The 16,370-nt window shown below is 40.6% G+C and overlaps 2 protein-coding genes across 4 annotated transcripts in view; one reads left to right on the forward strand and one right to left on the reverse strand.

Annotated features, from left to right (window-relative positions):
* The window catches only part of LOC115192670 (transport and Golgi organization protein 1 homolog), a 30,847-nt gene extending 26,049 nt beyond the window's left edge, over positions 1–4,798 (forward strand). The window contains exons 23-25 of the mRNA XM_029751469.1: positions 3,095–3,166; positions 3,273–3,319; positions 4,443–4,798. The gene's annotated coding sequence lies outside the window, so the exon portion shown is untranslated. The remainder of the gene's footprint in view (positions 1–3,094; positions 3,167–3,272; positions 3,320–4,442) is intronic.
* A 1,853-nt stretch (positions 4,799–6,651) lies between these two features.
* On the reverse strand, positions 6,652–14,005 carry aida (axin interactor, dorsalization associated). Of its 3 annotated transcripts, none has more exons than XM_029756399.1 (11): positions 13,620–14,005; positions 12,761–12,827; positions 12,455–12,508; positions 11,054–11,108; positions 10,889–10,952; positions 10,525–10,625; positions 10,268–10,276; positions 9,318–9,440; positions 8,828–8,950; positions 8,555–8,672; positions 6,652–8,351 (listed from the first exon to the last, which is right to left on the reverse strand). In XM_029756399.1, exons 1-11 carry the CDS (start codon positions 13,916–13,918, stop codon positions 8,255–8,257), a joined length of 1,110 nt encoding a protein of 369 aa, XP_029612259.1. In that variant the 5' UTR covers positions 13,919–14,005; the 3' UTR covers positions 6,652–8,254. The 3 variants fall into 3 exon arrangements, with proteins under 3 accessions (XP_029612259.1, XP_029612250.1, XP_029612268.1); XM_029756390.1 differs by having other exon boundaries at positions 10,525–10,628; positions 13,620–14,004; XM_029756408.1 differs by lacking the exon at positions 10,268–10,276 and having other exon boundaries at positions 10,525–10,628; positions 13,620–14,004.
* Positions 14,006–16,370: the final 2,365 nt, after the last annotated feature.

The raw sequence follows: 16,370 nt of genomic DNA on the forward strand, positions 1-16,370 counted from the left end.
ATCAAAGTTGGATCAGCCTGTAGTGTGGTTTTCCAGTTTAATTTTGAGTGTGACTCCAAATCCAGACCTTCATGGGTTGATAAATTGATTTTCCATTGATTATTTTTGTGTGATTTTGTTGTCAGCACATTCAACTATGTAAAGAAAAAAGTATTTAATAAGATTATTTCATCAATTCAGATCTAGGATGTGTTATTTTAGTGTTCCCTTTATTTTTTTGAGCAGTATATATACATACACACACGTGTGTGTGTGTGTGTGTGTGTGTGTGTGTGTGTGTATGTATATATGTGTGTGTGTGTATGTATATGTGTGTGTGTGTGTGTATGTATGTATGTATGTATGTATGTATGTATGTATGTATATGTATATGTATATGTGTATGTATATATGTATATGTACATATATATACCTATATGTGTATATGTATGTATATATATACATACATACATATATATGTGTGTGTGTGTGTATATACATACACTACCGTTCAAAAGTTTGGGGTCACTTGGAAATGTCCTTGTTTTTGAAAGAAAAGCATATTTTTGTCCATTTAAAATAACATCAAATTGATCAGAAATACAGTGTATACATTGTTAATGTTGTAAAGGACTATTGTAGCTGGAAACGGTTTTTATTTTTTAAATGGAATATCTACTTAGGCGTACAGTGGCCCATTATCAGCAACCATCACTCCTGTGTTCCAATGGCACGTTGTGTTAGCTAATCCAAGTGTATCATTTTAAAAGGCTAATTGATCTTTAGAAAACCCTTTTGCAAGTATGTTAGCACAGCTGAAAACTGTTGTGTTGATTTAAAGAAGCAATGAAATTGGCCTCCTTTTAGACTAGTTGAGTATCTGGAGCATCAGCATTTGTGGGTTCGATTACAGGCTCAAAATGGCCAGAAACAAAGCACTTCTGAATCTCGTCAGTCTATTTTTTTTCTGAGAAATTAAGGCTATTCCATGTGAGAAATTGTCAAGACACTTAAGATCTCGTACAACGCTGTGTACTACTCCCTTCACAGAATAGAGCAAACTGGCGCTAACCAGAATAGAAAGAGGAGTGGGAGGCCCCGGTGCACAACTGAGCAAGAGGACAAGTACATTAGTGTCTAGTTTGAGAAACAGACGCCTCACACGTTGAGGAACTGGCTGCTTCGTTAAATAGTATCCGCAAAACACCAGCCTCAACTTCAACAGAGAAGAAGCGACTCCGGGATGCTGGCCTTTCAGAAGAAAAGTCTTTGTTTCTGGCCATTTTGAGCTGTAATCGAACAACGCAGCCGTTATACTGCTCAGGAAGGAGATGCGTTTTGTCTCCTAGAGATGAACGTAATCCTAACCGAGTCCTAACCGACTTGCCAAAACTATAGTTTGTAAACAAGAAATTTGTGGAGTGGTTGGGGGAAAAAATGTTTTAATGACTCCAACCTAACTGTATGTAAACTTCCAACTTCAACTGTGTATATACACAGTACCAGTCAGAAGTTTGGACACACCTACTCATTCCATGGTTTTTCTTTATTTTTACTATTTTCTACATTGTAGAATCATAGTGAAGACATCAAAACTATGAAACAACACATTGAATCATGTAGTAGCTAAAAGTGTTAAACATATCAAAATATATTTGAGATTCTTTAAAGTAGCCACCCTTTGACTTGATGACAGCTTTGCACACTCTTGGCATTCTCTCAACCAGCTTCACCTGGAATGCTTTTCCAACAGTCTTGAAGGAGTTCCCACATATGTTGAGCTCTTGTTGGCTGCTTTTCCTACACTCTGGGGTCCAACTCATCCCAAACCATCTCAATTGGGTTGAGGTCGGGTGATTGTGGAGGCCAGGTTATCTGATACAGCACTCCATCACTCTCCTTGGTCAAATAGCCCTTACACAGCCTGGATGTGTGTTAGGTCATTGTCCTGTTGATAAACAAATGATAGTCCCACTAAGCGCAAACCAGATGGGATGGCGTATCACTGCAGAATGCTGTGGTAGCCATGCTGGTTAAGTGTCCCTTGCCTTCTAAATAAATCAGTGTCACCAGCAAAGCACCATCACACCACCTCCATGCTCCACGGTGGGAACCACACATACGGAGATCATCCGTTCACCTACTCTGCGTCTCACAAAGACCCGACGGTTGGAACCAAAACTCTCAAATTTGGACTCTTCAGACCAAAGGACAGATTTCCATCAGTCTCATCTCCGTTGCTCTTGTTTATTGGCCCAAGCAAGTCTCTTCTTATTCATGTCCTTTAGTAGTGGTTTCTTTTAAGCTATTCGACCATGAAGGCCTGATTCCCGCAGTCTCCTCTGAACTGTTGATGTTGAGATGTCTGTTACTTGAACTCTGAAGCATTTATTTGGGCCTGTAACTCTTAATGAACTTATCCTCTGCAGCAGAGGTAACTCTTGGTCTTTCCTGTGGCGTTTCTCATGAGCCAGTTTCATCTTAGAGCTTGATGGTTTTTGTGACTACACTTGAAGAAACTTATTGAAAAGAAAAGAAAAAGTTATTGTAATTTTCGAGATTGACTGATCTTCATGTCTTGAAGTAATGGACTGTCGTTTCTTTTTGCTTATTTCAGCTGTTCTTGCCATAATATTGACTTAGCCCTATTTGGTTAAAGACCATCTTCTTTACCACCCCTACCTTGTCATAACACAACTGATTGGCTCAAATGCATTAAGAAGGAAAGAAATTCCAAAAATGTACTTTTAACAAGGCACACCTGTTAATTGAAATGCATTCCAGGTGACAACCTCATGAAGCTGGTTGAGAGAATGCCAAAAGTGTGCAAAGCTGTCATCAAGGCAAAGGGTGGCTTCTTTGAAGAATCTCAAATATTCTGGTACTGGTACTTCTAGTTCTGGAAGAATAATATCCTACCATGACATGACCAAACATTTTCCTCGGACTGCAAATAGACCAGACCTTGCTATAAATAGATGGTAGCAGGAACCAGTAACGTGGTCTAGAGTCAGGTGCCTAATGACAACCAGGAGAGCCAAGGTTAGCACTCAAGAAGATTAGAGAATATTGCAGGGTTTTACGTTGATGTATCACCGTGTATATTGTCCAACAGGACCACGACCTCACTCTGACCCTCAAGGCCGTTACCCTCCTAACCACAAACACCCAGTGGCTGCTAGACCTGGTAGGGATTGTATTTCTTGTCAATGAGGGTTGATGTGGTATTATTCCCTAATCGAGCCCTTTATCCTAAATCTCCTCTAATCATTCTGCCCTTTGTTCCTCCACAGACACCTTGGCCCCACGTACATCCTCACCAAGCAATCTGGGCAGCTCGGTAAGTTTCAGTCAATTTGAGACAATGTCCACAGGTTATTTATTTCCTTATTACGTAACATGTCAGGAGGGAAAAAGTGACATGGAACTAGAGATGAAGGTTCAATGAAACACCTTGAGTCCTTACGGTCTTATGTGCATCTTCCCCCCTGTTCCTCCATCATGTGGGTGTGTTTGCACTAAAGCAGACCGCTCCACTAGAGTCACAGGCTGAGGCCCAGGCCTCCACAGAGAACCCAGAGGCAGTGAGTATTATGTTCGAGGCAGCGGTGGCAGGGATGCGGATGTGTGAGCATGCTTACCCCAGCCGTGGATCAGTGGCTGGAGTGGCAGTCAGCTGGGTAGTGGCTTCACAGGGTTGTCAGACTTAACATTGCTGGCTGGATTCTGACATGCGTGGTTGCTTGTTTTAAGGCGCTTACAGACGGGCTGCGGTGAACTCAACATTTCTGCCTACCGTGGTGTAGATGCCAGCGGTCCCAGTTGTTGTCAGCTCAAAGGTTGTGATTAAAACATTGGTTGGTTGGCGAGATGAACTCTGCTCATTGGTCAACCATCCATATTTTGAAGCCTTGAGCGTAGAGCCAGCGCCACCGCTCACTGGAGTGAGTGCCACGAACGGCGTCACTTGTAAAACTGCTTGCGGTTTGCCGCCCTACTCCCATTGAAGTCTGAAGACCTTTTCCGCTTCTCGTGGCCCGTCTGTAAGCTCCTTTATATTTTCCCTACATTACGACACCCACCCTCCATCTGACCCCCACTGAATGAATTGGTGACACTGTTCTACAAAGCCATAACTTCAGCACAACTACATGATGGATATCTCAAATGTGTTATCATTTAAAGCTATGTGTTTGAGGTTAATGCTTTGTGGAAACGGTCCTGATTCTGAATCAGTGTGTGGAACTTGGTCGTGTGATTCTTGTGGGACTGTGTAACTTTACTTATTATTGTGGGATGTTGTTGTCTTTCTCACCAGTGCATAATTGTTTATGTTCTAACGAAACTGTTTGAATCAGATGAAAGGGGCTGTCATTGTTGGTGCCAGCAACAGGGCTAAAAGCACAATGGCCCTGTTGCTAATCTTTGTTTTAATATTTTTTTGTTTGTTGTTGTTCCTCCAGAACACTCGACCTCCGGGTCCTGGCTCCCTGCTGGTCTCACCCATCAAGCTCCCCCCCCCAACTCAAGCCCTAGCCCCCTCAGACCAGTCATCAGCCATCCCTCCGGACTCTGCTACCGTCCCCTTCCTGGACCCCACCACATCCCTCCTCCCCCACCCTTCATGCCTCCCGTGTACAGACCAGACAACGGACACTCAGGCATGATGCCTCCTGGACCCCCACCACCTAACGGACACCCGCCTCGTCCCATGATACCACCCGGACATCGGCCTCCACCTCCTGGTGCTCACGGTCCCCCTTCCCCACACAACCGGTACCTTCCTCCACCTCCTCACTATGGACCTGTGCCTCCCCCATTCGGTAGGTGGTGAATTCTGGCCCCCAGCTTTTATCTCAAGTTGAGTCTTTGCTATTAGTATTTCAGTTGTGGTTAGCAATGCCATTGTTATGTTGGTACTACAGTGTTTATATTTGTATGTTCATTTTTCCTTCTACCTAGGTGTTTCCGGCAGCCCTCCTATGGCCCGACCCATGGGACCCCCACATGGACCACTTGATCACTCCATCCCACTCCGACACCTGCCCCCTGGGGTGGCCCCATACCCTCCTCATGTCGGCCCCAGAGACTTCCCTGTGCAGCCACAGGTCCCACATGGCCATGACTCTTCAGTGGGCCCCCAGGGGCAAGGCTACAGCTCCCAGCAGGCAACAGCTGCCCCCCAGGACTCAGTCAGCTCTGCCATGGCAGAGCCTTAGACACCTACCAAACGTTAACGACCCAGCTACATCTAATCAACCACGATTCATCTCTTTATTTTTTTTGTTTTTAATTGGCTGAAAATATCATATGATATACTTGCAAACAACAGAAGTATCTAAAAAGTTAGTGTTCCTTAAAGCATCAGAAAATCAATGTCTTATGTTTCGTGTCTGAAATGTAATAATGACTTGAAGAGGAGTAGTACTGAGGCTTGTTACTCTGCAAGAAGTCCTATTGTGCAATAACATTTCTATTGTATAACTGAGGATTTTCAGTTTTTAAAAGGGTATTATGTTGATTTTTGTATTAATTTCACAATGTTATCATGGTTTCCTGTGGAAATTATTAAAAATAAATGGACCCCAAGCTTTTGGGTTGCTTGATCGATCATTTCAGAAGTACCATATCTTAACTCTTCCCAAAACTCTCTTCAGAATGAACTGAAAAGGAAAGTTGTAAGTTGAAAGTCAAAGATGTATTTACTGTTCTTAGGATATTTTATTAATAAAACTGGTAAAAGGTACTGCAGTTATCTATTGTTCATATGAAGCATATGACAACTTTTGCAATCCTTTTTAGTTTGAAAGGAAATGTCTGACAGTGCATTTTGTTTTGTGTGGGTAGCTGTATTACATAAGTAATAAGATGCATAAGTAATCACCCACTAACTGAAAACCTGTCATATTACCTTCACATTTGTTTCTTTTTTTGTTCTTATGTTACGTCAGGGATGCATCACATTTTTCTATTTATTTTCAATAAAAAGAAAATAACCAATTTTTTGGCACGTGACTAAAGACTATTTGCATTAAATGTATATCATTGCATGCTTTGGTTAGAAATGTTTAACTCTCTGTAGGTCCCAGAACGTTTCTTTGTACCCACCGACAATATTTACTGCTACCAAAGCACTTGACTGATTATTGGCATATCTGGAATGTTATGAGTTTGAGAAACCCTGCTCTAGTCTACAGTAACAGTGCAGGTAGAATGAACAGGGTTTATCACGTTTTTCATTGTTCCAGGTCTGAATTGACATTGTACATTTCTACAGTATGTGACGCCATAAATGGAGTTACTGAAGGTTAATCATGACTAAGTGGATTTTCTGTCGACACCCAACACTTGAATTTTTTCTCTTTGTATATGCTACCAATAATAGCTACAGTAATAAATCAGGAATAAACAGATGGTTAAGTGGGTAATTCTGGTAATTACTATGGGCACTCCTGCAAAGCCTTTGCTAGTCTTGAGTGACAGTGGCTATGTTAGTGAGCATCAAATATGTGATTCATTGTGACTAACTGATCTACAAATAATGAGTAGTTTATTTTATGATGCAAGGTCATTTGTATATCAGACAGCAGTCACCTGCAATGTCAAACAAGCCCAGTGAAAATTTGACATGTTAGGTTTCGCTCCTTTAGTAAGTGTAAAGAAGGACCACTATTCAAACAGCATTTTGTTTATTAAAAATGAAAGCAATGTAAATTGTCATTCCAATGATAAATGTTCATTTTCTCACAACCTGTTACCAAAAGCACAACACTATATTGACAATCGTCAACCCTGTCGGACAGCACACACAATAATATGCACTGATTAGTGTCTCTTAATGCCGTGTTCAAAACAACTGGGAACTCAGAAATCTCAGACTTCAGTGTGTTCAAGACAACCAGGAACTCTGGGGGAAAAAACAAGCTCCGACTGGGAGAAACCTTTTAACAGTCATCCAAGTCGGAAACTCTGGCACTTTTCTAGAGCTCTGACTTTCCGACCCGAAGATCACTGACGTCATGATTTGACCTCATTACTTTCAGAGTTCCCAGTTGTCTTGAAAGCACCATAAGTGTTAGTGCCATTACAAAAAAAAAATCTAAATATTAATAAAATAGAGACAATGTTTAAATAGTGGTTAGCCATTGTGGCCTTGATGGGAACAGCATTCAAAACAAAGGTAAAAGTCAACTTCAGTTACATGCAGCATCCTTTTCAACTCCTTTTATAACAGGATGACATCATAGCATCTCAGAATCCTTTTTGAATGCTAAAAAAAATAAAGAAAATATCCCAATATATTACTTTTACCTATTAAATAATGCCAAATCAGTGATAAGGATGTAAGTAAATGAACAGGGCAGTTATATATTTTCACTGTGGCAGTGTCAAAATATCTCATTGTGCCCATTTGAAATTGGCACCAGGATATGACATCATCAATACACCACTTGAGCACCTTTAACCATGTTGATCCTCTTTCATCCCTAAAGGGAAAGGCAGAGGAAGACTAAAGACGAGGCTGGTTGTTTTTCTGCTGGTTGTTTGGCATACAGTACCAATTGCTAACTCAACTCTTCTTTTCCATTGAGCGTCAGGCAGAGAGGAGAAAAAAGTGATCGCTAATTGGCACCAGAGGGGTCAAATGCTGCGTTTGTAACCAAGTGGGAATTTACCATATACAACTGGGAAAAATCCACTTGAAAAGGCCCTCCAACTGGTAATTACTAGTAGAAAACTCATACATCATCCTGAGCTCCCACTTCTCCCACATGCTGACCTCTGACGTCACCTACTTAGGAAATGACCTGGACAGCATTTTTCTGCAATTAAATGCAACAAAACATTATTTATAAAAAGCTATTTTAATATGTTTTTACTCATTTGTTTACCAGCATGATAGCTTTTAGTTTATGGTTCAGGCAGCTTTTGGCCATTAGCCAAATTATCTTTTCTCAACAAGTTCAAAGCACGTGAATGCATCCAACTGGTATTTACGACTTCACAACTGGTAAATTCCCACCTCCCACTTGGTTACGAAAGCAGCATTATACAGTAGTGTGTTGTCACCCCTGTAGTTAATATGTGTCATCCAGGGCCGTCCTATCACAGAGTTGAGGTTGTGGCATTTGGGCCTGCTGGGTTTAGTATTGCTGATGTGAGTGAAGGCGGATAGGGAGTTGGTACACCAAACTTCGTTGGATGTCTGATGACTACAGTGGAATTCTGTGGCGCTTCTGCTTTCTTGATGTGCTCTACTCCGTGACCTCGGTTATTAATCTTTGTGCAACGTCTGGTGGAGGTGGAGATAGAGTGGCTTCTTGGTCAGGAGCTGGAGCTTCTTCCTCTTGAAGTCAGTAGGCTTCTTGTACCTGACATCCGATAGCATAAATAAGTGAATAATTCAAACTGTATATTCAAAGGGCAGACTGAACCCGAACCCCCCAGAAAAATAGCTGAAATCTGAGATTCTCAAAATAAATAGTTAGCAAATTTGATTTATTTTTATCTTAAAATAAAATAGTGAATACATTTAAAGAAAGTTAATCTGGAAAACACAAAATGTGACACTCACAACTCGATCACAATGGGACCAGGTTTGATCTCATCCATTTCCATGAAGGCAAAACATTTTGTGCTGGTAAACCCCTTCTTGGGTTTATAGTGCTTGAACTCAAAGAAAATAGCTGCCCCTGGAACATGAACAAAATTCAGGATTAACAATTGTCTGCCCAATCCCTCTGCAAGGATTTGAACATAAACTGACACTGTATTAGCTTAATATTACATGATACTAGCTAAATAGAGGCCCCACTACTAATTCAGTAGAAATAGAACGTTTGACTACCTTTTGGTAGTCTCTCGATATGTCTCTGGATCTCGATGTCTACGCTGAAGTGAATGTATGTGTCCTCCTTTTGGGTAGCCACAGGTGTGTCTTGCACTGGGTTCAAATCAATGCCACTCAAATCTGTTGGGAAACAAAACGTTCAGATTCACTTGGGCTGTTCTGCAGGAATAAATTATATTTAAAAAAATGTACTGTCAAGTGTCAACTCAACAGAGATAATTATTTTAACATTTTTCTAGATTATCACTGTTTCAGACCTTACCATTTACATTTTAGTCATTTAGCAGACGCTCTTATCCAGAGCGGCTTACAGTAGTGAATGCATACATTTCATTAAAAAAAAAAAATTCAGTACTGGTCCCCCGTGGGAATCAAACCCACAACCCTGGCGTTGCAAACACCATGCTCTACCAACTGAGCCACATTTCAGATGTGAAGGTAAGCAACTCATCTCAGCAATGTAAACAATGTAGCCTACATATAGTACCTTTCACACTAACTGTCATGTAGGGATCAATGCATTGCCCTGCATCTTTCAGCCCAATCTTGTCAATCTTTATTGTGAGCAGCGACATCCTGGGCTCTGAGGGTAACCGTGGCAACAATGTACCTGTTGGAGACATGAAAGCTGTAACTTTCTAAAGATACAATAATTGCAGAAAACATTCCCACGTTCCCAGAACTAATGCAGCTGAAATCAAGATAATGTTAACGTCCCAAATGGAACCCTACTCCCTATATTATTATTTTATTATACCTTTATTTCAACAAGGAACACAGACTGAGACCAAGGTCTCTTTTACAGCTGGGCCCTGCGTATACGTGTTTACACATACAGTTTATGTACAATGATTAAGAAACTACACAAGACAAACAAAACAATCACATAACACAAAAAAATACAGCAGCAGATTGTTACATTTACACATAGGTTATTCTCCTAACAGCACAAGAATTTGCATTACCCGAAGCAGTTACAAGCAATACAAAAATTAAAATCCTACAATAAATGTTTAAAATGGGCAAGGGGGACAAGTGCACTACTATAGTGCACTACTTTTGACCAGGACCCGTATTGTACTGCATAGGGAATAGGGTGTCATTTGGGATGTAACCAGTGTTTATACTTACAGATCCTTGTTCAAGTCATTACTGTCAGCAGTATTTTACTTATGCAATAATAGGCAGCAGAAGAAGTTGTAGACTGACTAACAGATAAGGCTAAGATGACATACACGTTTTGGTGAACGATTATAAAAAAAAGTCTTTGAAAAGTAGATTCAACAACTAAAGCTATCTAGTAGTAGTAGGATAGGGGTTTTCATAATAACAAACTGTCCATTAGTAGGCAATCATATTCATGCTACGACAAAACTATAAAAAGACATAGACCCATTCAGACCCATACCAGCCCCTTACTTCTCAACCAAACCATACCTTGCAAAACTGTGAATGGAGCAGGCAGTGAGGACAGAGCGACGAAGCCATGCAGAGAGACAGGGAACAGAGGAGACAGCAATCACAAAGGCACTCAAAACAGAGCCACAAAGCCAAAATAAATAACCATGGCAAAATTACACAGTCAACAGATTCAGAATAGTGACCAATGATTATGAATGCTCTATATACACCATAGATTACAAATAAAACACAGTATTTGTTGAGTACTCTGCAAGTACTTTGTGAGTACTTACCTGGTACTCTGTTGGGAAAGGACTCTGGGGAGCCTGCTCCTGTAGCAGCATCCTCCTCTTCTTCCACCTCCAAGTTCTCCTCCTCCCCTGGGGCAAGGATTCTCCTGAATGTAAGATTTCATTCATTAGATTACTTGTTTTGAATATTTACAGGCTCAGCATGTTGTTAGGAGATTAGATTAGGTCATTCAGATGGGGAAGCCATTGTTTAATTTTTGTAATACCGTTTGCTTTACTCCATCATTTGCTCTGATTTGTTCTGATTATTGTGTACTTAAACAAAAAACGTATGGTTTTGTCTGTATTTACATTGGGTACGACAATAAGTGGCCTGCATTGTGATGGTTCATCAATCTTCATTTACCTCAAGGGCACTGGCTGCACATCAAAAGGAAAATCTTTGTTATACGTCAAAATACTCTTAATAACTGTTGAGAGAAAAGCACAATTAACACATTTCATTGCCAAAACATTCAACTAATGATGAATAAAGATGTTGACGATATCATATTCTTCCTAGTATACATACTAATTTCCAGTTTCTTCAGATCTTCCAACTTGAACTCCTCCTGAGATTGTGTGCACTAAAGGAGCAAAAGACGATGGAAAATTCTGAAATGTTCAAGAATTTGCTGAAGACGTGAATACATTTTGGAGCCAATTGTCACAGCCTTGGAACATCTGACAACTCTGACAAAATCTTCCTGTGATTCACTGACAAGGTTGTGTTACAGAGTTAAATGCATATCATAGAAGGTTTAGAATTAGAAATCATAAAAAAACAGAATGAGTGTAACATCATGTATGTTAGTCATAACACAGACACTGGATTTTCATCAATATGATAATTGGCTGGCGAGCCAGAACATGTCCACATACACACTTAATTAGATGAATACTCAAGACAAAGGAGATGAATGTGGACTACAGGAAAAGGAGGACCTAACACACCCCCATTCTCATCGACGGGGCTGTAGTGGTGCAGGTTGAGAGCTTCAAGCTCCTTGGTGTCCACATCACCAACAAACTAACATGGTCCAAGCACAACAAGATAGTCATGAAGAGGGCACGACAAAACCTATTCCCCCTCAGGAGACTGAAAAGATTTGGCATGGGTCCTCAGATCCTGAAAAGTTTCGACAGCTACACCATCGAGAGCATTCTGACTGGTTGCATCACTGCCTTGTATGGCAACAGTTCGGCCTCCGACCGCAAGGCACTACAGAGGGAAATGCGTAAGGCCAAGCTTCCTACCATCCAGGACCTCTTATACCAGGTGGTGTCAGAGGAAAGTCCTATAAATTGTCAAAGACTCCAGCCACCCTAGTCATAGACTGTTCTCTCTGCTACCGCACGGCAAGCGGTACCGGAGCGCCAAGTCTAGGTCCAAGAGGTTTCTAAACAGCTTCTACCCCCAAGCCATAAGACTCCTGAACATCTAATCAAATGGCTACCCAGACTATTTGCATTGCCCCCACCCCTCTTTTACGCTGCTGCTACTCTCTGTTTATTATCTATGCATAGTCACTTTAATAACTCTACCTACATGTACATATTACCTCAATTACCTCGACTAACCGGTGGTCCCGCACACTGACTCTGTACCGGTACCCCCTGTATATAGCCTCGCTATTGTTATTTCACTGCTGCTCTTTAATTATTTGTTACTTTTATTTATTTTTTGTTGTTGTATTTTGTTCTTAAAACTGCATTGTTGGTTAAGGGCTTGTAGTGAAATGCATACAACACCTGTTGTATTCGGGGCATGTGACAGAAAATGTAATTTGATTTGACATCACAGATTGGTATTGGATGTATTCATCACCTCGCCTATAGACAGTTCAACACTGATGAATAGGTAGAAAGAGAGCATTCATTTAGTGGTCTTTTACTATAAAACAATAAGTATTATGTAATCAGAGGTACAAACCTGCAAGGCAGAGCTTCTCATCTCCAGGCATGTTGCAAACTTCCCTAATGTTTTCTAAAAAAATAAATAAATAATCAGGTTTCCTCACATAATTAGGCTACCACTGAATGTCAAACCTTTTTCTGTTAATAAATATGTTGTGATGAAAAATGGTATCTTTCAGCTATAAAAAGAAGGCATAGTGAGATAGAAGAAAGTGAGGTTGAGGTAGCCTAAGCCTATAAGTAGTCATTAATTCACCCAGTGTTGAATATAAGTATTCATTAAATCACCGGGTGTTGAAATTAGTCTGAGAAAAGTATGTACCTTCTGGTCCTCTGTGAAGTCAGATGGGTTTGTTGACTGTACCTCTTTCTGCAGCTGCCTTGCCAGTCTATATACATATAAATGAATAGAAACATCAATTAAATGCATATTCTTAATCAAGTTAAACTAATAGTTCCCAAAATATGGAAACACTATGTTAACAAATATGCTGAGTAAAAATTGTTGTTACCTACAGCGCTAGTCATCGTTGAAGGCATCTAAGAATGGGTGTTGTGGCAATAAAATAATAAAATGCATTGTTCTCATGCCCCCTCCTGGGCCAAGAGAAGAGGTACAGTAGCCTCAAAATGATCATGATTGTCATTCCTGTGTAATACAGTATACTATTTTAAGATAAACTTATTTAATATTGTCTTGAATATATCCTCATTTGTTTTTGTTCATCAGCAGCAGCCTATGACACATCCACAGATCAGAACTCCACCCATAAGAATAGGAGGGTGTGGCAAATAATTTCCCAATGCCCATATGACTGTCTTGCGCTGACATAAATTGCATTTTCAGAATACATCACCCCAAATTCTAATTGTGATTTATAAACTAATATGATAGCAACATTGTAACAGATGCAAATTGACTTCCCATCTTTGTGACAATGTAACGCCAAGAGAAAATAGTTACAGTTACACCACATCAAAGATCATGCAATGGCTTTCTATTGCTGATGGTTTTTAGATTTGCTGGCTTTCGTGATACTTCATGAAAACAATAATGATATATTTTACTACATATTTCGAGATGAGCAGTGTAAACATTATCTTGAATAGATAGTAAGATGCAACCATCCTTTCGCATTCTTGTCATTCTTCTAACCACTGTGACAGGTGATGCAACTTACATTTGGTACTCATCTATGGCCTCTACTAATTGTCCCCACGAATCAAAGTCCGTTCCTTTTCTGAAACTCGCGTGCCATTTCTGGATAGTCTTGTTGACATCAGACATGTTCACAGGGTAGAGTTGCACAAGACGTTTCAGGTTAGCATCGCCGATGTGGGCTACTATGTCCCTCGCCGCGTCATTGTATCCTAGTAGTTGTGCTGCTGTACTGAGGCTTTCACATAAACCTGTGATAGGCCTATCAATAGTTGATACAGTAACGATCCCTTCTGCGTTCTCACCTAAACCTCTATCCATAAACGAAGGGAAGTCCCGCCTCTCACAATATGCAGTAGAGTCACAGATATTGTTACGTCATGCCAATAAAGCGAATTGAATTGAATTGAAGATAGAAGTTTGAGACAGATATTTCACCGGATATATAAATGTGAAGCATCCGCTTGGCGTTTCCACTTACTAATATGGTAGTGACTGGAAGCCCACTGGCCGGCAGTAGGAGAAAATGGAACGAGATGGATTTTGCCCGACATTATGCACATTTTCTCATCGATTAAACATTTGATTTAAATACAGTTTTCTGTTCCCAAAACGAATATCTGTCATGAACAGAGTGGACCAAGTTTTGTAGACTGTACCCTTTGCAAAATGTTTAAAAATTCGCGTTGTTTGAAATGAGTGCAAAGGCGAATTGAGTTATTGCACAGGCGCACTTCACAGAGTAGGCGTTCCCTAACTGAAATATGCAGATAAATGCTAGCTCGTGCTTGGTTCTACCCACCTCCTTGCTTTTTCTGCCAACTATGACTAATTTGTTCCCATTGTAAACGACAGGCTGTTGTCTATCTTGGCTTATTTATAAAACATATTTGGTATATTCAGCAAGTGAAGGTAGCTGCATCTCCAGAGTGACCCTTTCAATGGGCGTGTCGAGAGAAGTGGGAGGATAGGGAGCACTGATGGGAGGATCATGGGAGGATCAGGCGTTGGACGCTTTCTCTGTGATTGGTTACGGTTTTGAAGGAGCTGTGTTCCTGAATGAGCTGTGTTCCTGACCGTGTGTCACCTCCGGCCAGCCTGGGAGGATGTTATCACAAATAGAACAATGAGACAGATATTTCACCGAATGTATAAATGTGAAGCATCTGCTTGGCGTTTCCACCCACTACCAAATATGGTAGTGAGAGGAAGCCAAGTGTATTTGGCCCGATATTCTGCAAATGTTTATATCGATGAAACATTTCATCTCAATACAGTAGTGTGTTCCCTAAACTAGAATCTGTTACGAACAGAGTGGACTAATTTTTGTAGACTTTCCCTTCACTAAAGGTTTTTAAAAAGTGCATTGTTTCGAAGGAGTACAAATACGAATTGAGTTATTGCACACTCGCACATCACAGAGTAGGCGTTCCATAACGGAAATATGCAAATATATGCTACAATGCACCAATAGTATCTCAAATAAAATGTTATTGGTCACATACACATGGTTAGCATATGTTATTGTGAGTGTAGTGAAATGCTAGTGCTTCTAGTTCTGAAAGTGCAGCAATATCTAACATACAGTTGAAGTCGGAAGTTTACATACACCTTAGTCAAGTACATTTCAACTCAGTTTTTCACAATTCCTGACATTTATTCCTCGTAAAAATTCCCTGTCTTAGGTCAGTTAGGATCACCACTTTATTTGAAGAATGTGAAATGTCAGAATAATAGTAGTGAGAATTATTTATTTCAGCTTTTATTTCTTTCATCACATTCCCAGTGGGTCAGAAGTTTACATACACTCAATTAGTATTTGGTAGCATTGCCTTTAAATTGTTGAACATGGGGCAAATGTTTCGGGTAGCCTTCCACAAGCTTCCCACAATAAATTGGGTGAATTTTGGCCCATTCCTCCTGACAGAGCTGGTGTAATTGAGTCAGGTTTGTAGGCCTCCTTGCTCGCACACGCTTTTTTAGTTCTGCCCACAAATTTTCTATAGGATTGAGGTCATGGTTTTGTGATGATCACAACTTTGGAAGTATGTTTGGGGTCATTGTCCATTTGGAAGACCCATTTGCGACCAAGCTTTAACTTCCTGACTGATGTCTTGAGATGTTGCTTCAATATATCCACATAATTGCCCTTCCTCATGATGCCATCTATTTTGTGAAGTTTTGTGAAGTTGTGAAGTGCACCAGTCCCTCCTGCAGGAAAGCACCTCCACCACATGATGCTGCCACCCCCGTGCTTCACGGTTGGGATGGTGTTCTTCGACTTGCAAGCCTCCCCCTTTTTCCTCCAAACATAACAATGGTCATTATGGCCAAACAATTCTATTTTTGTTTCATCAGACCAGAGGACATTTCTCCAAAAAGTACGATCATTGTCCCCACGTGCAGTTGCAAACCGTAGTCTGGTATTTTTATGGCAGTTTTGGAGCAGTGGCTTCTTCCTTGCTGTGAGGCCTTTCAGGTTATGTTGATATAGGACTCGTTTTACTGTGAATATAGATACTTTTGTACCTGTTTCCTCTAGCATCTTCACAAGGTCCTTTGCTGTTGTTCAGGGATTGATTTGCACTTTTCACACCAAAGTACGTTCATCTCTAGGACACAGAACATGTCTCCTTCCTGAGCGGTATGATGGCTGAGCGGTATGATGGTGTTTATATTTGCGTACTATTGTTTGTACAGATGAACGTGGTACCTTCAGGCATTTGGAAATTGCTCCCAAGGATGATCCAGATTTGTGGAGGTCGGCATTTTT

This window comes from Salmo trutta, chromosome 1 (genome assembly GCF_901001165.1).
Source record: "Salmo trutta chromosome 1, fSalTru1.1, whole genome shotgun sequence".
Classification (NCBI taxonomy): Eukaryota; Metazoa; Chordata; class Actinopteri; order Salmoniformes; family Salmonidae; genus Salmo; species Salmo trutta.